Source organism: Brachionichthys hirsutus, chromosome 10 (genome assembly GCF_040956055.1).
Source record: "Brachionichthys hirsutus isolate HB-005 chromosome 10, CSIRO-AGI_Bhir_v1, whole genome shotgun sequence".
NCBI lineage: Eukaryota > Metazoa > Chordata > Actinopteri > Lophiiformes > Brachionichthyidae > Brachionichthys > Brachionichthys hirsutus.
The window spans coordinates 10,370,683-10,386,283 of NC_090906.1; the positions used below are offsets into that span (position 1 = coordinate 10,370,683).

Here is a 15,601-nt window from a genome sequence, read left to right on the forward strand (position 1 = left end):
GACTAATACTGATCTGATGGCTGCTGAACACAGAAGCTTGTGAGTAATTTGAAGCAATTATTGCTTCCAGCCACTCGGGGAACATTTCAATGTTTACCGAACACAGCTGTTCAATTAAACAAAAGGTACATAAGCTGCTTAATGTCCCGCTTTACAGGATATAAAGAGGTAAACATAACCTGTTATGCAAATGAGTGCATCAATTAAGCAAATTAATTTAGATATTTCAACAAATTTGTTCCCATATAACAGCTGCACAATCCACTCTACCTACCGAATGATGGTGGATGCGTAAGGCTGACTTCTTGTATTGAGCCTTCACATAAAACATCGTTGTTCTTCTATGAACAACGGGGATAGTGCAGCTATCAGATCCAGTCTTAGCCAATTCACTGATTATGAGGAGGATTATGTTAATGAAATGTCCTATTGGCACTGATTTATCTGTCAAATCAATAGCTTTATCGATCTCTAGTTCAATTAGCTCTTCTCTCTTTGCTGTCCTGGTCTCAAAATATCAGAGCATCACCATGAAGGCCATACCTGGCAAGGACACATATAGCATTTCATGTAATTTTCCACCACCAGTGGTGGAAAGCTACAGGATGATATGGATGGCAGGGGTGACGGTGACGTTAAAGAGCCTCCTGCCTCAGGCCACATTGCTCTCGCTAATAACTCATTAAAAAGGATCATTAATCTTCACATACAAATGCCACTTTTTGTGGTGGTAGGCATCGCTTGTTTTGACCTCTGAAGCTCCTGAGACACCTGCCTTTGATGGGATAGCTTGCGTTTTTGCATGTCAGCATATTTGCAGGATGTAAGAGTTTCTGTAGATTATGCCAATTTTTTCCACTACTATGATGTTTCCAGAATCCAAGTAACTATAGAGCATGCACCCCATTCCTCAAACACATTTAGTGATCCTATGTGGCTATTTTAATTGGATGTGGTGAGTTGGGTTTCTCTTTCGCCACCAGCTATATCCCTAGTCTCCAGGCCCGAATCTTCCTGCTGGGAGGAAGATGCATTAATGGTCTCAGCATGACTTGCTTTCAGTGCAAGCCGACATCCAAACAGTCCAGCTGATGCAGCACTGCAACAATATTTAACGGCTCCCTGCCTACTTCCATGAAACAATACCAACTCAAGGAGCACTGACTCAGGTCTCATGTTCTTCATTTAGTATTACAGAAATTGATCTATTGTTACGTTCAGTTGAGAAATGACTCAAAAAACACTGCAGTTTGCATGCCAAGGCAGTATAGTCGGCAGTGTGGCTTTTCAAAATCAATGCTAAAGAATAAGATCACAGTGGTGATTCAGCAAATCAAGTAGAATTTTTTTTAATTGAACAGAGTCTGCAGCACAAACAAAACACAGAAGTAAGTATTTTGTTGTTGTTCTGGCTGTATAAATGTTTTTTTTTTTTTTGTGAATTCTTGGACGATATGTACGATGAACAAAAAGGTTGTGAATAATGCTGGTCTCTGACAAGGGGTAAGACTGTATTTAGTTCACGCTAGTTTAGCTAGTTCAGTTAGTTTATATTTATGCCACAAACATTAGCATCCAGAGAACTGCAGTTGATTGTGTGTGTGTGTGTGTGCTGGTAAAGGGAGGGCACATCCCTCTGGTCCTTTTGGTGTGTGACGGAGATTTGGCAGCAGGGGGTCCAAAGAGCAGCAGAGAGAGTTGGGCTGATGTCAAAAGCGACAGTTTTCGCCCTCCCCCGTTTGCCCACCAACCCACAGAGACCAAGACTTGTCAAAGTCCCCTACTGTGCTGTCTGCAAAAACTGTTTGCACACACAAGAGACATGGCACTACAGCAGTGTGCCTGTGTGGGTGGCTGTACTTGAAATGCCATTACGCATTACAGCTAGCAGCCCCAAATAGAACCGTGTAGTAAGGAGAGCTATTTACAAAGTAAATCTTGCATTCTTGCAATATAAAGGCAGCAGGAAATAGAATTCTTTGTCACTTACCTTCTTCCATAGTACGTGCTGTCATAGATTCACTGTCTGCACCCTGGAATTCGTTGAAGTATGGTCGCACTTTAATCTCATAGACAATGCCTTTCTTGAGACCAGCGAGAGTTATGTCCCTCTCTGAAGCAACCTTCAAGTCCTGTATCTGCCACGGCCCAGGGGAGGGCAGACCTGAAGTCTGCCGGAACAGAACACGGTAGCCTTGAATAAACTGGGATGGATTGTCCACCTGAGTGAAGAGCAGAATGAGAAAGAGCAGCATGAATACATGCTCTGTGGAAATGATGTGGGGGGTAGTTGTGCATGCTTTCAAAGGGGTGGATAGCCTTTCACCTTCTGTGTGCCTTTTGTGACAATGCAGGCTTAGGTAATAATACAGTTTAATCATCAGTGGGCAATCAAGAAACCACACGAGGAGGGTTGTGCTGTAAACCTCAGACAGTCCGAGTCCTTCGGCAGATTGTGGCCATTAATTGCTGGATCACCACGGTGCTTAACATCAAACCTGTCTAAATTTATTAGGATAGATCTCTTTTTTCCTCTCTGTGGCATCATAGATTTAACAAAATAAAACAGAATGTGAAAGCATTGTAGACACAAGATTTTACTTGAAAATAAATTTTAGGTTTGAAGCTTTGAATAAAAAAAAAGGTAATCTTCTGTGTTTACCACATATTGTGCTGCAGATTTCATGAAAACATTTGAAACCCCACACTTGCGGATTTAATTCCAATTCAAAACAGAAAAATGTGATTTACAAATACAGGTACTATCCCAGTTATGACCTGTGCGACTTACAACCACCCGCACTTACGACCAGTACCGGTCCGTGAGACATTTACTTGCACCCAAGCAACTCATGTATGTCTGCTTTCTCATCTTGCATTAACCTCATTGTATTAATAAAGTTTACTGAAATATCTACCTGTGCAACTGTTCCCAAAGGACATAGGAGGGATAAAGACTTCAGATCAAATCAGCGGTGTACACAATCCACTTTAGTACAGCAACAATTGCTTGACATTGTGAAATGAATGCGTGTTTTTGCTGCAACCGGTGCTTTGTTAAATAATGGATCCACTGAGACCGACCACAAACTTAGCTTTATCCATTCACTCTGCAAGCAGCATTACGCTACATGGTTGTCACAATGACAAGCATGAAATAACAGACTGGCGTAAGCCCTTCCTAGTGTCATTAACCCGTCGCAGCAGGCAGTAGGGACACCTTGCCAATAGAGATAAATAATGTTTCCTCGATAAAAGGCTGACTGCAAACTGCCTGCAGAAGTGATACATGCATTACCTAATGGTGATGTATTTGTCCTGAATAAAAACATTAGTCTTGATTCTTGCATCACCTCAAACCCTTCTAAATTGATGGAGCACCAGCTGTTCAGACTGAATTCTACAGTGTATACTATGTGTGCCAGAAAATTCCACATTTAATGCCCAGCATTCTTATGGGAGTCTGTACTGGAAATCATCAAATGTAGGTACTCACAGTCCATGTGACCTGCACTGACGTCGAGCTGAGGACCACTGGGTTATGCATGCTGACCACCACATCCCCCAACTCCTTCTGCACGCGACGATGGTCCACTCCCTGTGCTGTGGGACTAATGTCTGGGAGAGTGAAAGGAATGAATGCATGTAGAGTGGAAGCACTTCTAATTAATAGTAATCCATAGCTATCCCTTTCATGGCTATACCTTGAGTGCGGACAGGCTCAGACATGGGGCTGGGGTCTCCAAGACCTTGAGCATTGACCGCCCTGATGATGAACAGGTAGACCGTATTGGGTCGCAGGTCCTTGACTGTGAACTCGGTGGTCTTCACATGGTCTGCCACTGTCTGCCAGCTGTTACTGACCAACTGACTGTAAAAAGCAAAAGTAATTAATGTAATGAAAGTCAGTAAAAAAGCAGCAATTGTACCACAGAAGTAAATACAATTGCATGGGGCAACAGAAGAGCATCCTGAATAAATATATATTTTTTTGGATTGGGTGAGGAAAGAAAAAGCTCTTGTGCCAATAAGATTTTTATTCATTTTCATTTTGAGGCATCCATAATTCTGTTTGAAATTGTCCTGACATGTGTCTTTTTTTTTCTGCCCACATAAACATCGTACATCTGTTACTGCCATGGAAGTTTGGGGTCACCAAATGTTACCCGAGGGTATAGGTCACAGACATACCCAAAAGCCTCAATGACATAGGAGGACACTGGAGTGCCTGCCTCAGGCCCTGGTTCCCATGACAACGAGATACTGCTCTTGGTGACATCAATGACCTCTGGCTTGGAGGGTGGCCCGGGGAGAGCCGTCGCATTGTGAGACACAAACTCCAGGAGGTCCGTGGAGTCTGGCAAACGAGGAAACACACGTACACAAAATGAATACTGTAGCTATCGCAAATCAAACAAAGCTACGTTGATTTTAATATGATTTCTATCTTCCAAATCTGACCTCGGACATCTAAGTAGGCACTCCATGATGTTTCGCCACTGGAACTGGTTGCCACACAGGTGTACAAGCCCATGTCCGACAGCTAGGGAAGACAAAATCCGAAAACAACTTTAAAATGAGGGAGATTTCAGATTTGTGAAGGAAATAAAAACTCAAGACTAAAATCCACCCATGAAGATTTTCTCTGCTCGTTCACATCACAGTGATCTAGCTTATATACGACGTGCTCTGCTGCTACATTTCACTGTATCCAGTAGCTTTTCTAACTCTGATCCAAGTTGTTTCCAACAGGCTCTTACAACAGTCTGGGCTTTTGAAGGAGGTTCACAGCTAGTCGTACAGTAAAAATGCATTAACCTCCACTGGCCTGCATTTGGCTCGAGAAAAGCCGGAGAGTGGATGAGTGGAGGAAACCTTAACACCGGGCAATTATAAAAAAGAGCCCAGTAAGAGCTTACATTAATTTTCTTAATTGATTCCCTCCAATAATAGTCCCCCCCCCCCATTCCCAGTGCCATCAACATTATCATCATCGGTGCTGACACAAGAAATAAGTGATATGACCATTTTGTTTTATACATGCAGGGCTTTAGGAGCTGCAGAGGACTGCGCTATGTCTTGAGAGAGAGAGAGTCAATAATGGAGAGAGAGACACTTTGGCACTGTGGAGGGACATTGTACATTGCAGTTCGTCCATTTTATTAGCCCCTTTAGACTCCTCTCACTCTGTCCTTGAGTGTAACTGCTGCCTCACACATGCACACCAAATAGCAGTTTTTTAACAACTTTTAAAAATCAATATTTACCATTCATCTTTTAAAAGCAACCTGACTGCACTTGTCCATTTGAATTACATTCGGCTGACATCAGCCAGTGGTTGAGGGCATTTCTCTTTCATCTTTCACATGCAATAGAAGGATGCTAAGAGCAAACTCATAAAAACAGAAAACGGAAAGTACATCCTGGATGTCTTTGAGTTTGTGTGTCTCTATGTGCCGATGCAATACATGTGGATCACTTTTTCCTGTGGACAAATAATTAAACAAATAAGGAAAAACAGATGCAGAATTACCCGTCTCTTCCACTGAAGAACAATTACATTGCACAGAACACATGTATAACCTCCAGGCAAGTGGAAAGTGGTTTAGTGCACAGCATTATTACTCGCAGGCACACATTTAGAATAGGTTCAACCAATACTGTTCTAATGGAACCATTGTAAGCTAAACGGAATTGAAGCAATTGTTCAACCAGGTACAGAAAAAAGCAGACAGACTCTTTGTTCTGTGCTCCTCGACAGGAGATTGTATCATGCACTTCAACCCACTATCAGGTATCTTCACTGAAATCTATGATTTATTACTTCGTCTGCGGTTTTTGCAATTAAATAAAGAGCTCAATAAGGTTGTAATTTCATTGCTGAGATTTGACAACACAGTGGAATAACATTAATATTCACATGGGCATTAAAAACCTTGTGTTTGCAAACGTATTGTCTGACCTTCCCTGCTCAAACAACTTTGCCGTGTTTTCACACGGCCACAGTAACTTTGGTTAGCCAGAAGTAGTTCAGTAATAGAGGGACTAAACCACAAACACAGTCATCAATCTGTAATCCCACCCTGGTGTTCTGAATCTGCAGGCTGCCGTGCTCCAGAAGAGAAAATCGCAGATCCTTTCCCAGCAGACTTGCCCCATTCTTTCTCCAGGTGACTGTAGGCTCCGGGTCCCCTGACGCCTGACACCTAAGCACAGATATGCCTTCCAATACTTGTGTTTGATTTGATGGACCCTGCCGGATTATGGGTGGCGGGCGATCTTTCATGGCTGAGGATAAAGAGCAAAGAACATATATTATTATTGAAATAAAGGGTTTTTAATTTTTTATGTCATAACATGAAGCTAAAACTCTCTGATCTATCTGGATAGATCTTGCCTAATTTGTGTAAAAAACAAAAAACAAAACATGACTTTATGTGGCGTTAATTTGTAATTACCAATAATTGCTTTAGTGGCTGCAAACCCAAGAAGTTGGGGTTCAATCACTTGGATTTGTTGTGAGCGGAAGTGAGCTATCTCCGCAGCAGAGTAGTGTGCTTACTGCTCCGCATCACACCTTTGAGCTTTAATTACTGGGTAAGGATTAATGGCGCTTCATCCACGATGCTAATTACAATACCTTCTTATTAACACTTCTCAACACATTCATGCCTACCCTCGCTCTTCCTCTGACTCACAGCTGCACCTCCTCCCAGCATTCACACCCGCAGGCACAAAACCACTAAACTATGAATTATCATGCCAAGCAGTACAACAACACATCTATTTAAGAGCTTTTTAAAACATGTTCTATCATCCGAAAAAAAACAAAAACAGCTTGTGCACTCTGCAACAGCAATTTCTCAAGCTCTCCAGACCCCATCTTCCAATTTCCTTAGTACGCCTCGCCACTGCTATCTGGCCTGTCTCCATTCGCACAAGTGTTTGCAGCGGACTCCTCGGTATTATTGTTCATCACACCTACTTCTGCACCGTGAGGAACACAGGCTCTCAAGCAGAATAGTCGAAAAATCAGGTACAGCCTGGAGTAGGGACAGGAAGTAGAACTTCATGTGAAATTACTTTAGTATGACGGCTGAATAGTTTGCATTTGTGTGGCGATTGGCGAAAGTAACTGAAATACATTCTGCAATGAACAAACTTAAAAACAATATACTGTATATTTTTTCCTGCTGGCAAACTATAGATAGACTTAAATTAAACATTAATCTAGCATAACCCCAAGTGACTGGAAACCAAGCACCACTTCTTAATTAGCTACACTCCTCTAAGAAATCACGTACTACAACTAGAGGGTACTCATATTACAAAATTAGTTTAAAACTGGCTTGAAGACGTGGATTTTGGAAGACTAACCAGTTCTAAACCTGCTACAGAGAGAATGTTAATATTAATATAGATGATACTGTGTGACCTAAGCAGAAAGGTAACTCTCAAGTCAAGGGTCAAAATATATCTTGCATCAAGCACAGGCTTGAAATAAGGCCTTGACAAATAGTTCATCTTGTGTCTGTGTGACTGCGGTAATCTTAAACTGAGCAGTACAACAGATTCTACAATCCAGTGGCCTTTTTGAGTTGTGTCTTGCGCCATTATGATGAGTGCAACTGAGTGCAAACTCTTATATCCATCCGAACACCTACTATGATGAATTATTCCATACCTGAATCTTAACGAAAGGGTCACTGGAGGATACTCTTCTATACCCCTATTTTAAGTCACGTCAAAAAAGCCTATTAAATTTAGCTAGTATCTTGGCAACTGTGTGCTTACAACAATCAGTCATGCCCCCCATCCTCTGTGGTCCAAACCAAACATTTGGGTATTGATCTATCTCCTCTAAGTGACAGAACAGGAGTAATTTGCTCTCCAAAAACACTTCAACATATGCTAATGCAATAATGTGTGGGTGAAAAAGCCTAGCAACAAATGGAGAGAAAGGCATAAACAGCCCTTAGCTGGCAGCAGATCAGCACTTAATGCTGACATTAAAGCTTTGTCAAGAAAAGTGCGAAGTGTCTTTCCATCAGGGAGGCAAGAGGACTTTTATTTTGCACAGTTTTAGTCTTTTCAGATCATTCAAATTAACCACAGTGAGGCGTCTGGCTTTTAGAGCATGGAAATGCAGTGTCTCTGGCTTAAGGTATGGGTTGATAAACAGCCTTTTGTAAAGCAGTGTTCTAGATATATATGGTCCTGCAAGCTCATATCTATATTAGCTGTATAATTTTAAAGAGGTTTGCAGGACAACGTCACAATAAAGCAAAGTGCCATGACATCAAATAGAGAATAATAATGATGAGGACCTTAAAATATAATCCAAACAGTTATCTTGCTTTCCAAGTTCAAATAATATGTCAGGAAGCATCCAAATCTGAATGACATCCAGAGAGCCAAGCGGCCAGGTTTCATATAAACATCTACTCTTTGTATCAAGTCACAACGTGTGCTTGTGTGTACTGTAATTGCAAACAGATATAATTGCATTTTCGTTTTGACTCGGTCCATTTTAACATATAATAACACCAGAGAAGCAGTGATGTTTCTGTCATCTACCAGCTATTCCATAAATCACTGCAGATGATTGCAGAAGGGAAAATATAACTGTGGATTGAGCCATGCAATTATGCACCAGTGGTTTCAAGTATTAAGTAATATTATACATGAAATTACACAAATTTACTTAACTGGGTGTAACTATACAATTTATAAATAAATAAAAATTGCTGTGATGTGTGTTGGTGCTGGTAAAATTTGCTGTGGCTCTCATATTGTTGTATACTGTACAGACAATAATATTCTCTCCCTCTCTGTGTGTGTGTGTGTCCAGCCTTACCGTCTGCTACCTCAAGCTGGGCCTTGGCCATGATACTGCCTGCTACAGTGAGAGCCTGACAAATATAATATCCTGCATCAGAGCGTTGCACAGAGGAGATGGTCAGCTCTCCATTCACGGACACAGAAACACGACTATCTCCCTGCGTCGGCTGGTTGGGAAACAGAAGATCCTAAAAGGAACCAAAGCAGGTGGATAATGCCATTTAAATGTGTAGCAGGTAAAACGTGTACAATCAGCCAAATCTTTCCAACATTCTCTTTCCTGATAACAAGATATTTTCCAGTGAAATGTGAGGCATTCTTGGCCTTCTTCTTCTTCTGTTGCTCTCTCAAACAGCAATACAGCATTACAGTGTTGTGACATATCATATCCCACAAGTCTCCAGGGTGTTACATACATTATTTTCACTATGCCAACACTGTTTGCGCACTGTTTTGAACTGACCCAAGCGATTAATCTTATGGTCTCTATCACAAACTGTGAGATAAACTATTTTAAATATGTGTTTAATATATGCCTTCAAGATAGTTCTAGCTTGAAAATCACGTGTATGTAAAAAATAAACGTAGGTCAATATCTCTTCCCTACTCGCTTTAAATGCAACTTCACAAAAGGGTGCTCATCCTGCTGCGATAACCTGCAGTCACTATTGTGCAACCGCATGAAGTTGACGCTTCAGAGCTAGCTGTATCAGCACCTCAAGGAGGCAATCAGAATCTTTACCTGGCTACCCTCACGCTGCCAGAAGACAGTGGGCTGAGGTTTGCCTCTGGTCTCGCAAGGAAAGGCAGCTGCTCGTCCTTGGGCTACAATCTGGTCCCGGGGTCGCACCACAAACTGGGGTGCCTCTATGGTTTAAGGTATAATAAACCATAAACACAAATTAATACATTGACACATACTGCATTACAGCAGGACTAGTTGTAAAGAAAAATGCTAACTAAGAGATTCATGCATTCTTAATTATGTCAATCACACGAGCTATTGGCACAGACATATTAACAATTCCAAGGTGAGCCAATTCATATGAAAACCAAACTGTATTTCTTTTCCACAAACTGCTTGACGAAGCCTGGGATTTATAGTGAAAAAAAATGTAGATATGCATGTCCAATATTAGTTAGATGAATGTTTGTGGAATGCTGCAGAAGTCCATGCATACATGTGTGTGATAAATAAAAAAAACACATGCACAATGGGATCAGCTCATACTTACCGACAGGGCGAGCTGGTGACACAACAATGGTGTGGATGAGATTAGCACACAACACAGAGAGGAGAACAGCAGAGGAGTAGAACAGAGGGACAGAAAAAGAAAATGAAAATCAGAAATGAATGAAGTGGAATTGGGTTTCCAGCCATGGGAGGAGGGTGGAGCTCCACCAAAACAAGGTGACGGCATGGAAATAAGGCCTTAGCAAAATTAAGGGAGGAGTACAAATGAAATACATATGTAAAAAAAATAAATAAATTGCAGTCCGAACAATTAATATGAATAGCTATAATAAAGCTTAACATTTTTTTACACTTACATTTCCACTCCAGTATGTATAAGAACTTTAAAATTAAAGCACAGCTAATAAAGATAAAATATCATAAAGATCTGTGATAACTCGCTATATGTGTCTCTTGGCATTTGACTGAAAATACATGTATAAATGCTCTGCAATGAACTAGTATTATTTCTGAAGACAGGGTCAAGATATATTTTCCAGATTTAGGACTATGAGTGGTTTTTTTGGGGGGGGATCCATTATATGAACTATATATAAAACAGAGAATGAGTATTTGGTGAGATTAGTGATGAAGGATATGTGTGGTGAAGTGCAAATGTGTCATTGGTTGCTTCTGAATGAATTGTTGCTTATCTTATTTTGAATGGACATTTTAACACTGCCCATTTTTTTTAAATAGTAATTATTGCTCTGGACAAGAGCAAAAAGCATTTTCACACAATATCAATTTTTAATATGGAAAAGCTTCCCCTCAGAGTCATGGTGTAAATATGGAGTGAGCATGCTGGATGGAGAATTAGCCCCCCGGGAAGCATCATAACAGTTCACTTAGGGCCAGTTAAATTGTTCATATCTGGAGCCGAGCTGGAGATCTGAAACAATCAGCTCCAACATTCCTCTATATAAGAAGGAAAGAGTGAGACCAAGCCCAGCCTTCCAGCAGTGGAGCAATAACAGTCGTAAAATGAGCAATAAAGGATCGATTGTCCTGCGACCTGCTTCAGGAAATATCAGAAAATATCATGGATGGGTTATTATAAGCTTTGCAAGAACAAGAAGTGACCCACCTCTTATAGTCAGATAGGCAGAGGCCTCCACTTTACCGACACGGTTCTCTGCCAGACAGGTGTAAGTTCCCTGATCACTAACTGATGCTTTTTTAATCCTCAGCAGGAAGTCCTCTTTATCATATCTGATCTCATACCTAGCAACAGAAGAGAACAGTGACAAACCGAGGCTGCTTTCGCAACACTAGAAGACGAAAACAATAATTTGCATATTAAAATCTTTGTTTTAATGAATGAAAGGCAAACCACATGAGACAATGGAATTTAATCAAGTGTGCATAAACTCGTGCAATGCTTTACATGGAAGCTTTTATAAAGCTTGTGTCATTTTTAATAGAATAAAACATTTCTAAGGCAATTAGGACTCCCTGCTGCACACACTCCATTTCAGAGGCAGAAAAAAAGGGGGCAATTATGCTGAAACGAAGGCATGGCAAAATGAAAGGTGCTTTCAGCTGGAACTATAGCTGTTCCTACTATTTCAATATTTATATAAAAAAAGGAGGCACCCACCGTGGTGTTGTCTGTGCATATGCTATAATATCCCTGTGTGTGTGTGCGAGAGAGAGAGAGACAGAACGCGCAAGAGAGGGAGTATATCTGCATTGGAAAGAGCAAGCAAGAGGGATAGACAGATGGGGGGGAGAGATAGACAAACAGTCTGAGAGGAAGGGAGTGGCAAAGTCTGACAAGCTGAATTTGATAAATGAGTCGAGCAATAAGAAATGACTAATTCATAGACACGCTCCATGCATCAGCGTGGATGCACCAGCGCAGCATAGTGTAAGGCAGCAGTGGTGCAGCTAAGAGAGCAAGAGAGAGACAGAGAGGGAGAGAGAAACCTCTCAGCTACCATGGTTTAGATAAGGGCCTCAAAGGGGCTACAGACAGAAAGGAGAGGAGCCCGGTTCTCCCTCTCTGGGGTCCTTTTTAGCGTGATCCTGCAAAATTGTCTGGCCAACCATACTGACTCAAAGATGGTCGGCAAGTCAGTCAGAGAAATGGCACAAGGGGTGAGGAAAAAGTCATATTTGAAATAGATGTTCCAAAAGGTGCGGGCAGAATATCGATGATCGTTGCGAGGTCCGTCTAGTGTCGGTTGAGGACTCCATTCACAGCGCATCCCTGACCCAAATACAGACCTCCCGGGAGGCTGGCGGGTTTAGGCAAAGAATGAAAGAAGTGAGGCGAAGATGGGTCTGAAAGTAGGACATGTTTCTAGATTCAAGGGGTCACAACTCAGGTAGGCAGACGCACCAGACAGAGAGAGGCTGTTATTACAGTCTACCTCAAAGCTCAGTTAAGAGGACTGCACCTTTATATATATATATTTGGATGATTTCTTAATAATTCACACATGCTCGGTCTTACTTGTTAAAATAATGGGTGCTGTCACCAGTGACTGGACTCCACCAGTGGGATTCTGGGCTTCGAGCTTCACAGCTTAGCCAATTGTTGAGTTAATAATACTGTATTGGAATTACTTGACACTTCATTTACTTGATAGTAACTTTAGTAGTAAATTTCCTTGTACATAATGTCAACATTAAGGAATTGTCCAATTTTCAATTTTGAAACTAAAAGTTAGGGGAAATAAATTATGGTTTTAATGGATGGCCAGACTGTAGAATAAGACATATTGTAATTAAAGGGATAAAGCACTGAGCAGTAACTATTAAGATCCACATGACAGGCCAATAATTATTTCATAATACTATTATTCTAGTGAGATTACAATATATGCTGAGGATGTGGGCCCACAAGACTGAACCATGCAGCAAGAACGCTGTAGAACACAATGCAATGGCATCACAACCTTCTGTGTCAGAATCAGCATGTATTCATTATGACTTACACTGTATGACTTTGTACACACAGTCGCATGCATACACAGACAAATACATTACACTCCATTACACACATCCCTCACCGGCCGCGGGGAATTTCCACGTCCTCCTTTTTCCAGCGCAGAGTGGGTTGCGGGTCACCGTGGACCTGACATCTGAACTCCACACTCTCATCAACTAAGACCACCTGGTTCACAGGTCGTTGCACAAACGCTGGTCTCTCTGGATGTGGGCAGTACACATAACATAGAAGCTAAATATATATATTTTTGACAGAGTGATACTCTCTGTTTATCTAAATCAAATACTTAACAAGATCCCCCCCCCCCCCCCCCCCGTCTGAACAAAGCAAAGAGTGAAATGTAAGATTTCTTACCAAACACTGAGAGCTGAGCTTTTTCACTTTCTCTCTCCCCAACCATGTTGGCCGCCACACACACAAATATCCCTGAATCGGTCTTCTTAGTATTAGAGATGGTCAGCTTTCCACCACGAATCTGGCAAACAATGCATACAATCTCATAAACCAGTTCAATACAAAAGTGCTTGCCGTTGCAACAGTTCCAGGTCAATGTGAATGGATGAGTCACTCAGCGTGGGATTTATGTTAGTATATGTAAAAGGCTCAAGGGTGCTCATTGGGTGGGGGGGGGGGGGGTCCCACCGTGATCCTGTCGTCTTTGAGGTCAAGGCGAGACTTCTCCTTCCTCCAGAACGTGTTGGGTTCGGGATGCCCACGTGGAGGCTGACACTCAAGACTGGCTGTCTCCCCGACCGCCACAACCGCGTCTTGCGGGTTCTGTCTGAAGTCATCACGTAACACTGTGAAACAAAATAAAGGCAGCATGGTTTGTTATTTTCATTGTAAGAACAGCTCGTTCCATTGATTAAGTTGAAGCATCATTAGATTTCCTGAAACACAGTCATTTTGAGGGTGAAGTCATCTTGGGTTGACTCACATGCTCCCTTTGTGTAATACGAGAGTCCCAAGACAGATCTATGGAGACCACCTCGCAGGACTCATAGCAATATCTCAGTCTTAATAATACGGCTCATCCCAGAGGGGCTGTGGGCTCCACTCTGATCACAATAGCTAAAGATAGGAGTAGGTAAGCAAGGTATGGATCAAGAGGTACCATGCAGTGTGCACAGGAAGGACATCTAAATGAAGAGAAAGAAACAGAAGAGGGAAGTTGAACTCATTCATTCTCACAACAACAAGACCATTACCATCACTCTTCTGCTGACCTTCCACAAACTCAAAGGTTGGATGGAATAAATAACACTGTCACTATTCTTAAGTCCTACAGGTGGAGTGGGTGAAAAATGTGACGTGTAATTTGTGCTGGATGGAAACTTTATGGAGCCCACAGCTTAACAGTTTCATCCTCTGGGGTGTTTGATTGAACTCTCATCATTAGCTGGTTCATTGAGCTCCATCAGTCAGACGAGGAAAACGGGGGAACCTTAGAGAAGTCAGGACAAATATCTGAGTGATATCACCAGTGTGTAGGGAAAACGGCTATGCTTCGATGCTGTGAATAATAGTAACGCAGGAATATGTGAACAACAAAAGTTATCCCCTCGTCTCAATGGTCAAAAATACCCCACCGCCAGTAAACTCCTAAAATAAAGCCACTAAATTGATTATTAAACCACAAATCTATTTTGTATGAAGAAACAACATCTTATTTTCCGTGGGGTTATTTTTTTATTACATTTTGTAGTGCCTTCCTGCTGTGGTGTCATACGGCGATGAGGATCAGAATCTATTTCCCGTGGTTTGATAATTCGTTCATCTTGGAGGATTTATTCGTCATCTGAAAGATGACAAATCATTTTTCCGGGTTGGATTCTAACCGCATATTCTTCCTCTGATACCTTTGAGCCTTTTACGTAAATGTAGTAAAAGTTCATGCTAGACTGCAAGATAATAAATACAATAATAAACCTTACTGATCAATGGTATGGGCTCTCCTTTGAGTTCAGCAAATATATTCACTCCAAATTAAATAATAATGAATATGGCGTGATATCATTGTACCAAAAACATGGCAATTTAACATTTCTCTGGAACCAGGCGAAAGCCGTAGTTTGAAGATGGACCTGCACTTTGCAGCAAACACGAGGTCAGATGATGGTTACTAGAAAATAAAGTGGCAAATTGAAAGAGAAAACACCGGTGACCGAGGATACTGACTCAAACACATATTTTTTTCGCCTTGTGAAATGACAAGCGGGGAGACACAAGGTCTCATTAGAACCACGGCTGACATGGTTTTAAGACGTATCATAAACAGCAGCAAATGTCAGTGAGATATCCATGATAGAGGGTTATGCTATTTCTTTTGAAAATCATCCAACATGTCTGCCTTGGTACAAGAAACACCGCTTGATTGTACACACCTTTATCTTATTAAAATTCCATTCATGACAGTTTTCATTCGATCCTGCTACTGTTGGACATTTTATTTCATCAATGGCAGGGATGTCTGTACTTTATTTTGTGTGTTCAAAGGACTGAGAACATCAAATATCGCCACGGAACGACTTTTAAAGCCATACTTTTTAAAATGTATTTCGAACTGAAGA

General features: G+C 41.4%; 1 protein-coding gene across 1 annotated transcript in view; it reads right to left on the minus strand.

Annotated features, from left to right (window-relative positions):
* The window catches only part of LOC137900306 (roundabout homolog 2-like), a 60,392-nt gene that overhangs the window by 11,709 nt on the left and 33,082 nt on the right, over positions 1-15,601 (minus strand). Inside the window, exons 3-15 of the mRNA XM_068744369.1 lie at positions 13,674-13,831; positions 13,386-13,506; positions 13,093-13,231; positions 11,163-11,299; positions 10,077-10,088; positions 9,584-9,708; positions 8,858-9,029; positions 6,083-6,288; positions 4,462-4,543; positions 4,192-4,357; positions 3,705-3,871; positions 3,497-3,618; positions 1,991-2,222 (exon numbers count right to left, since the gene is read on the minus strand). Of these exons, the coding sequence (XP_068600470.1) occupies positions 1,991-2,222; positions 3,497-3,618; positions 3,705-3,871; positions 4,192-4,357; positions 4,462-4,543; positions 6,083-6,288; positions 8,858-9,029; positions 9,584-9,708; positions 10,077-10,088; positions 11,163-11,299; positions 13,093-13,231; positions 13,386-13,506; positions 13,674-13,831 (1,839 nt within the window). The remainder of the gene's footprint in view (positions 1-1,990; positions 2,223-3,496; positions 3,619-3,704; positions 3,872-4,191; positions 4,358-4,461; positions 4,544-6,082; positions 6,289-8,857; positions 9,030-9,583; positions 9,709-10,076; positions 10,089-11,162; positions 11,300-13,092; positions 13,232-13,385; positions 13,507-13,673; positions 13,832-15,601) is intronic.